Source organism: Barbus barbus (genome assembly GCF_936440315.1).
Source record: "Barbus barbus genome assembly, chromosome: 28".
Taxonomy (NCBI): Eukaryota; Metazoa; Chordata; class Actinopteri; order Cypriniformes; family Cyprinidae; genus Barbus; species Barbus barbus.
In genome coordinates, this window is record NC_136756.1 from 8,227,202 (window position 1) to 8,236,741 (window position 9,540).

Sequence of the window (9,540 nt, forward strand, 5' to 3'; positions counted from 1 at the left end):
CCAAATGTTATATTTTAATACATTTTAATTAAATATTATACTGTATAAAATATTTTCTTAATGCAACATATTTTTGCTAGAATTTTTTATATTATGTATTAATAAGAAATAGTATAAATAAATACCTTTTGTTTTTTAAAGAAGAAGAAAAAAAGCTTTATTTTATTTTTGCAAAATGTAAATTTTTCCTCTTGATTTTAGTGTTAAATATGGCTAAGAGATTCGATAATCTCATAATTTAATAAATTTATTTATGGTTGTAATTATTGGCATACCTGGAGACTGAGGTTCTGCAGGGACACTCCGAATGAAAGTGGAGCATTGGGATTGGTGACCTGAACACATGGGTAACATTGAGAGAGCTAGGGCAAATTTAATGATACACACAGAACAGACTAAAGGTCTTCTACACTAAAGCACATACAAAGACGTGAGCACAAATGAACATAAAGTATATTGCAGGTATATAAAAGCTCCAAGCTGAAGAACCGGAGAGAATGTAAATGTCGAAAGTACTCACATCATCCTCATAGCGGACGTGTATGTTGGAGATCTTCACCTGCAGGTTTTTGATCACCTGTGTAACCAGTTTCTCCACAAATGTATCCTGCTTCTCTGCCTTTGGATTCTCTGAATACAAGAACACAAATGCAAATTCACAAACTACGTTACCTGTCTCCATGTAAAACCAAAATGAGCTCAAATGATTTACTGCACCTTTTTCTGCTGCTTTCTGTTTGGTCTCCTCGATCCGCTGCAGCTCCCTCTGCCGAGCTTCCTGTAGCTGTCTCTCCTCCTTATCTGCGTCATACTTTATACCTGCATTAACAGAGATCCAAGAGGTCAAAACTGGCACAACCACGTGCATGCGGTGATCTTCTGTGAGACCTGGCATTAAAATAAGTGTCATGCTTCATGAAATGAACAAATACTAATACTACTAAAATGTCATATCATGAGGTCATGTGATTTTCCTTGTCACTGTGACTTTTAAAGGGGTTTGTAAGGCATTATGATTTTTTTAAAGCTGCTTTAGAACAATATTAACTTGAATCGAACTGAACTGAATTCAACTGAACTGTAATCCAGTTAGGATAGATTCTTTTACTCCTAAACACTAGAAGGACCAACCATAAGAGGAAAATGTGGTAAAGTCTGCCAGATCTTCCACTGTTTCTGGCCGTGATTCAGCCACAATATATCTGGGTTTTGCAATAAGGCAATTATTGAAGAATGAGACTGCCAAGAACTATACTGGACTCGAAAGTGTGTGTGTGTGTGTGTGCCTACCATTTATTTATATTTATATTAATATACACTCACCTAAAGGATTATTAGGAACACCATACTAATACTGTGTTTGACCCCCTTTCGCCTTCAGAACTGCCTTAATTCTACGTGGCATTGATTCAACAAGGTGCTGAAAGCATTCTTTAGAAATGTTGGCCCATATTGATAGGATAGCATCTTGCAGTTGATGGAGATTTGTGGGATGCACATCCAGGGCACGAAGCTCCTGTTCCACCACATGCTCTATTGAGTTGAGATCTGGTGACTGTGGGGGCCATTTTAGTACAGTGAACTCATTGTCATGTTCAAGAAACCAATTTGAAATTGTTGTGTCAATTCATGGTTATAAGTTGTACTGAGCACTCCAGCCTAGATTCACCCAGGACACTCAGAGCACTCCCAACCTGCAGGGGGCAACCAACGGAGTTGGTGGAACCAACTTCTCAGGAAGTGCTCTTGGGACCATATTTACCTGCACACCCACAGAGAGTGCATGGCATTGAAATGTTTGGTAAGAGCTCAGTTGGCCCTGTCACCCGTTCCTGAAGAAATACTATGACCACAGCTCCTGATCATCCAAAGACGCAACTGGTAGGACAGAATGTGATTTGAATGTGTTGAGGTCATGCTTCTATATGACTTTTGCTTGGTTGTAACGTTCAATTTAATTAAATAGTTTAAGACTTTATTACGTAAACGTCAAACTTGGAAGTAACGTTACTCTAAGCATGTGTATTGTTAATTATTATATATAAGAATTGTGGGATTGGTATTTTAATTAACTATTAGAGATCCTAGGTTAATCTACATGACTTTGTTTGGTTTGAGGATTCAGTAACACGTATTCATTACTTTGAGAGTGTTATTGAGATTTATTTGTAACTAATGTCTTTTGTTTGTGTATCTTAAAGGTTATCAACCTATTCTGTTCCATCCCAATCTATCAAACCATCTTTAAGAAAATAAAAAACCAAAACGTGAACAGATTTGAGTTGTCCTTTGCGTCCATCAGAGATTAAGCCGTTTTCAAGTTTGGGCAGAGCTGTGGTCAGTCAGAAAACACACAGAACTTGACAGAAATGATTCGAGCTTTGTGACATGGTGCTGGAAGTAGCCATCCGAGGATGGGTACATGGTGGTCATAAAGGGATGGACATGGTCAGAAACAATGCTCAGGTAGGCCGTGGCATTTAAACGATGCCCAATTGGTACTAAGGGGCCTAAAGTGTGCCAAGAAAACATCCCCCACACCATTACACCACCACCACCAACCTGCACAGTGGTAACAAGGCATGATGGATCCATGTTCTCATTCTGTTTACGCCAAATTCTGACTCTAACATCTGAATGTCTCAACAGAAATCGAGACTCATCAGACCAGGCAACATTTTTCAATTTTGGTGAGCTGTAGCAAATCGTGCAAATTGTAGCCTCTTTTTCCTATTTGTAGTGGAGATGAGTGGTACCCGGTGGGGTCTTCTGCTGTTGTAGCCCATCCGCCTCAAGGTTGTGCGTGTTGTGGCTTCACAAATGCTTTGCTGCATACCTCGGTTGTAACGAGTGGTTATTTCAGTCAAAGTTGCTCTTCGATCAGCTTGAATCAGTCGGCCCATTCTCCTCTGACCTCTAGCATCAACAAGGCATTTTCGCCCACAGGACTGCCGCATACTGGATGTTTTTCCCTTTTCACACCATTCTTTGTAAACCCTAGGAATGGTTGTGCGTGAAAATCCCAGTAACTGAGCAGATTGTGAAATACTCAGACCTGCCCGTCTGGCACCAACAACCATGCCACGCTCAAAATTGCTTAAATCACCTTTCTTTCCTATTCTGACATTCAGTTTGGAGTTCAGGAGATTGTCTTGACCAGGACCACACCCCTAAATGCATTGAAGCAACTGCCATGTGATTGGTTGATTAGATAATTGCATTAATGAGAAATTGAACAGGTGTTCCTAATAATCCTTTAGGTGAGTGTGTATATATATATATATATATATATATATATATATATATATATATATATATATATATATATATATATATTAAAAACACAAATATTGTAAAATATTGTCATATATTTTAATATATCTTGAAGTGTAATTTATTCCTGTGATCAAAGCTGAATTTTCAGCATCATTACTCCAGTCTTCAGTGACAAATGATTTTTCAGAAATCATTTTAATATGCTGATTTGATAAAAATAAAAAAAACAATTTTTTTGTATTTTAAATGTTGAAAACAGTTTTTGCTACTTAATATTTTTTTATGAAACCGTGATAAACTACCATTGAAGTTTGGGGTAATTAACATTTAAAACAACAAAATAATAATAAATAATACTTTTATTCAGCAAGGACACACTGATCAAAAGCAAGAGTAAAAAAGCTACAAAAGATTTCAAATAAATGCTTTTGAACTTTATATTCATCAACGAATCCTGAAAAATGTTTTCAACGTCGATAACAGGAACCATTATTAATATTTAAGCATCAATAATAATTTAGCATGAAATCATTGTATTAAAACGATTTCTGAAGGATCATGTGACACTGAAGACTGAAGTAATGGTGCTGAAAATTCAGCTTTGTGTCACAGGAATAAATTAGATTACAAACTATTTTACAAAAGAAAACAGTTATTTTAAATTGTAATGATATTTCACAATATTTTTGTTTTACTGTATTTTTGGTGAGCATTAGAGGTGTATTTATGAGTAAGGACTATCAAATTCAGCTCTTACTAGCTGTAGGCACGATGAGCAGGTAAACTTCATCTAGCGTGGCCTCCACAGACTGAGTGTACAGGTTCTTCCAAGGGATCTTCAACTCCAAACGACCTGACAAAGACAGAAACATTCCCTGAATGAGCTCAGATTTTACTTCATGCTATGGCAGTGCAGACTGGTTTTACAAAGCAACACCAGCAAACCATTCAATGCATCACACTGCACTTCTCTCACCTATGTGCCCTGCTCTGACTTTGAAAGGAATGTCCAGTTGACTCTGTTTCAGAAATAACAATCACACAAGTCAAGGAAGCACAACTTAACAAAGCATTAAAAAAATTAATCGAAAATGACATTACAGGACATAGCCAACAAGAAACATAAAGCAACATACCAAGGCATTTTCTTTTATCTCAAGGTTTCTTAATATGGCATCACCTGCAAAAGAAACATTGACACAATACATAGTGCTGAATATAGTGCTAAAACAATTCATATATCACAGTGCAACTATTTACTGTTGTACTAAAAGCTACTTATCAGTAAGTCAATAAGCCACATGGCACATCATAAAACTCTACAGGATGGGGGACGATTGGACATCCCTGTATTCCTCTTTCCTTGTGTTGTTGACGAATTTAGTATTCACTACAATGGATGAATCAAGTGAGACTATTCTAGCCCCTGCTTTTTTCTTGCTTGTTTTCAAATTTTGCTATTAACAGAAACTGGGAGTGTTGTATAGTAAAATAATTATACTTCTTCATGGGGAAAAAAGATTTTGATTTAGCATTTTAATTGAGTTTAATTACGTTCTAATATAATTAAAGAATTATAAAATAAGTCTGTATTCTGTGGCCCCCTTGTTAGATGGCTGAGGCCCCCGGTGGGCCCCGGGCCCCTGGTTGAGAACCACTGGACTACATGATGGTTTCAAAACGATTTTCAGCTCCATCTATTGATTTTGATCAAAGACAGAAAATTTCACAATGTTGTTGACATATGTGACCCTGGAGCACAAAACCAGTCTTAAGTCGCTGGGGTATATTTGTAGCAATAGCCAAAAATACATTATATGCATCAAAATTATTGATTTTTCTTTTATGCCAAAAATCATTAGGATATTAAGTAAAGACCATATGATATTATTTTGTAAATTTCCTACTGTAAATATATCAACTTCATTTTTGATTAGTAATATGCATTGCTAAGAACTTCTTTTGGACAACTTTAAAGGCGATTTTCTCAATATTTTGATTTTTTTTTGCACCCTCAGATTCCAGAATTTCAAATAGTTGCATCTCTGCCAAATATTGTTCGATCCTAAGAAAAACTTAGAAACATTTACCCTTATGACTGGTTTTGTGGTCCAGGGTCACATATTATAGAATAAAAAATGAACAATTTTGCATATCATTTTTGATTATACAAGAGATGTTTCTACAGGAGGTGTTTAATTAATTAATTACTAATCGGACCTACTTAAAATGCACATTGTAACAAACTGTGTAACTTTTTCATAAATATCCAATTGTATTAACAAAACGTAGTAACAGAGCAGTGAAAACTTTAAAAAAAAAGAGGAATATTTTATTTTAACCTCTTCAATTTTTACAGAATATAGTAGAAATGTTTGGTAACACTTTACATTAAGGTTTTTAACACTAGTTACCAACAAATAATACTTGTAAATAATGTATTAATTTTAGTTAAATGTTAGTATTTAATATTTACTAATATGTGACCCTGGACCACAAAACCAGTCATAGTGCCAATGTTTTATCTCTTATTATTATTTAAGACACACATATAATGTTTCATTTTTTTAAAAGAAAGAGAATAAAGAGCAATTAAATGAAATGGCATTGTGTTGCAAAATATTGCCATCCTAATCTCTGCTGAATGTCGAAATTAATATATTCTGGTTTTAGAAACTAAAGACTCATGTGTCAAGAAGCAGTGAAATGCATATAAAGCGAAGCTGCATTCAGTGTCTCAGAATGAAAGAGGTGTTTCTCCACTCTTTTACAGTAAGAAGAAGCTCTCCAGTCTCATAAATGACTTTCCTGGTAATTCTGCTCAGCAATAACTATTATTGTAAAGAAGCAGCTGGACATTTTTTAGCCACATGGGACTTGACAGATGACAGAGTTTACATGTGAGCTATCCCAGTCAAGGTAATAACATACTAATTAAGAGTATCAAATAATTACCCAGTGTAGCTCATCGACATCCATTTGCTATATTCAATAACAATCATGGCTTAGCTTTGAGTTCAGGGTTACTGTAAAGGCATGTTCAAACCTGTCCTCAATGTCAAAGCTCGAGCTCTCTCTATCAACGCAAGCAACCATATATTTGTGTATAATCATGAATTTACACAAACACGTTTCTGTAGCAAATCAAACAGCAAAGCAGCATTAGGATTTGACAACTTGGTACGTTTACCTCCCCATATGCCGAGGCTTAGCTGCGAGCTGTCGAGGTTCACTACATAGTCCCCCAGAAACCTGTTCAAGACATCGACCACCACTGACTCAAACACCATCTTCACGTCCTGTTCACACAAACATCAGCATGCTTTCCTTCGTCTGCGACTCGTGGACCACCCGAGAATGTAGTTGTATTTAGTGACTGTCCCGTTTCCTGAAATACACATCACTGGAAGGACAGGGAGGTACTAAGCACACTGCTCTCCTGCGCGACACTGCCCTCTGCTGCTGACACCCTGCGCCACAGACACCTCCGCAGCGCGTCGATTATGTAATAACACACGTCTACAGCGCCGCCATGTTGGTCCGGGCAACTCTCCATAACTCTCATATCGGGACAGAAGTAAACACACCTGACTCGGCGGCGGTTTGGGGATCTGCAGACCGTCGCACAATAATAAAAACAGATCTCGGGGTATTATCTTTCACAGGTAAGACTCAACACTTGTTTCAGTTTTTATTGGGTCATTTTTTACATTATGCTGACAGCTTAATTAGCCACCAGTGTCAGACGATTAATAGCTAAAGTTAGCGATATCGCTAGTAAGCTTTATAAGATATTAATTAAGTTTTAACTTATATTGTAGTTTATATCATAAACCGTGTTGGGGAAAGTTACTTTTAAAAGTAAGGCATTACAGTATTGCGTTACTCCCTAAAAGTATGTAATTACGTTACCACTTTTTATGGAAAGTAATGCGTTACTTTTGCGTTACTCTTAAAATATGAGCAGGTCTTGATTGTTTTTAATACAAGAAGTTCTGATGATAGCAAATGCAAAAGCCCTTTCACACCAAAAAGTGTAATGAATATAAAAGTAAATTCGCGTCTGTAAAGATAAACGCAGGAGAAGAAGGTTCAACACTCTTCGGCAATAAAAAACAACAATGAAGCACAATTGTTAGTTTATCTAAAGTCATTTTTGCTTATTAGTATGGTTGAACTGGATCATCAAAGGTCAGCAGCAAAACATTGGTTAATAAAATGGGATTAGATACATTTGTGTTGTTTAACATATTTAATTATTGCAGGTTTGCATCATATTCTGAGTTTCAGTCTTTTAATTCATTTTGATGAATACTAAATTAGTTTTTTGTGAGTGGGATGAATTAATACACATTCACGTTTAGTCTAGGACTACAGTAACAGCATGTTTTTTGAAAAAGTAACTGATATTTTCTTGTAAATTAAAAATGTGTTACTTTACTAGTTACTTGAAAAAAGTAAAATTATTACGTAACTCGTGTTACTTGTAATGCAACACTGATCATAAACTAAATTGTGTTATGAGCACAATATGTACAGTGAGCACTCTGACAAGACGGTGTCAGGATTAGAGATGGAGCTAAAGCATTCATTTCACTACTCATTTACAAAGAGTACGTTTTCATCACTAGATTAGAAGGATTTCATTGCTTATCATAAAACTGTGGACTGATTATATATGTTTTTTTTTCTTTTTAGCCAACTGCAAACAGGACAACGCAAGCCTCAAGGAAATCTGAAGAAAGCCTGTTCTCTGCATTTCCAAGAGACTAAACCTCCACAGCCTGATGTTGTATTTGTACAAGTTAAAGCCCAGAACAGCCCTGAATGAATGGCCAGAAAGACCCTGATCATATTCAGTCCACTCTCTCTTCCCGGAACAGTCTTCCTGGAGCATTTATAACCTTTCTAAGGGTCATTTTTATAACAATTTTGGTTAATAGAATTAAAAATTTGATTAAAAATTTATAATTTTCCAAGACTAACTAAATAATGGAGTTATTTTTAAATAAAATTAATCACACAGTGTTCTTATATGTGACCCTGGACGAGGCATGTGAAATGTTTTTTGTTGTTATATATTGAGATATGACACTGTACATGCTACCTGTTGATAACAAAGCATATATTAAAAAAAATTAAAATTAAAAAAGACCCTGGACCACAAAACCAGTCATAAGGATCAGATTTGGCTGAGATACTAGGCCTACTATTTTGACAATATTTGGCTGAGATACAATTATTTGAAAATCTGGAATCTGAGGGTGCAAAAAAAATCAAAATATTGAGAAAATCGCCTTTGAAGTTCTTAGCAATGCATATTACTAATCAAAATTGATATATTTACGGTAGGGAATCTTTACTTAATATCCTACTGATTTTTTGGCATGAAATAAAAATGTATCATTTTGACCCATAAATGTATTATAGGTGCTACTTATGACTGGTTTTGTGCTCCAGGGTCATATGTAGTTTTACTGTGTTTAATTTATCTTGTTGAATGAATCTGTAATGTCAAACTTGGACAGACGGTGGTAAAACCTAAGAAAGGCATACAAACGAAGGTCTAAATTTAAAAGAAGTTTCTTGCGAGTTTGGGTTTTTCGTATCAACTGTTTTAATTTAAACATCATTTTAAACATGCAAAAAGTGGAATATCCCTGCTCTTGGTCTAAAATGAATGGTTCACCCAAAAATGACAATTTGCTAAAAATGTAGCCACTCACCCTCAGGCCACCCAGGATGTTGGTGAGTTTGTTTTTTCATCAGAAAAGATTTGGAGAAATTTAACTTTCCATCTCTTGCTCACCAATGGATCCTCTGCAGTGAATGGGTGCCGTCAGAATGAGAGTCCAATAAAGCTGTTAAAACATCACAATAATCCACACCTCTCCAGTCCATCTTTTTTACAAGAAACAAATTCATAATTGAAGTGTTTTAACTTTAAAGCATTGCAGCAAAGCAGCATTAGGATTTGACACCTGGCATGTTTACCTCCCCATATGCCGAGGCTGAGCTGCGAGCTGTCGAGGTTCACCACATAGTCCCCCAGAAACTCCAAAAACATAGGAGTCCATAATCCATTGTCACTTCCTCTAGTGAAAAAGTCCATCTTCTGTTGTCGTCTCTCATCAAAATCCTCCCACATATTTGTTTAGAACTGTTTTCATTTATAAACAGCGCTTGATCTGTGCATATTTCTCTCCTGATTCCAACAAGATCACTTTTTTCCACTGGAGAAAGTAAAATTATGGATAGAGCACT

General features: G+C 35.9%; 1 protein-coding gene across 8 annotated transcripts in view; it reads right to left on the bottom strand.

Annotated features, from left to right (window-relative positions):
* The window catches only part of LOC306847949 (intermembrane lipid transfer protein VPS13A-like), a 52,255-nt gene extending 45,528 nt beyond the window's left edge, over nucleotides 1-6,727 (bottom strand). For 4 of the 8 annotated variants that reach the window (XM_079382212.1, XM_079382210.1, XM_079382211.1 and 1 more), the window contains exons 1-7: nucleotides 6,467-6,727; nucleotides 4,413-4,456; nucleotides 4,253-4,295; nucleotides 4,034-4,129; nucleotides 718-819; nucleotides 521-630; nucleotides 276-335 (exon numbers count right to left, since the gene is read on the bottom strand). In XM_079382212.1, coding sequence (XP_079238338.1) covers nucleotides 276-335; nucleotides 521-630; nucleotides 718-819; nucleotides 4,034-4,129; nucleotides 4,253-4,295; nucleotides 4,413-4,456; nucleotides 6,467-6,566 — 555 coding nt within the window. In that variant the 5' untranslated portion in view covers nucleotides 6,567-6,727. Of the gene's footprint in view, nucleotides 1-275; nucleotides 336-520; nucleotides 820-4,033; nucleotides 4,130-4,252; nucleotides 4,296-4,412; nucleotides 4,457-6,466 lie in introns of all 8 variants that reach the window. The other 4 variants (XM_079382207.1, XM_079382209.1, XM_079382206.1 and 1 more) reach the window with 1 other exon arrangement.
* Nucleotides 6,728-9,540: the final 2,813 nt, after the last annotated feature.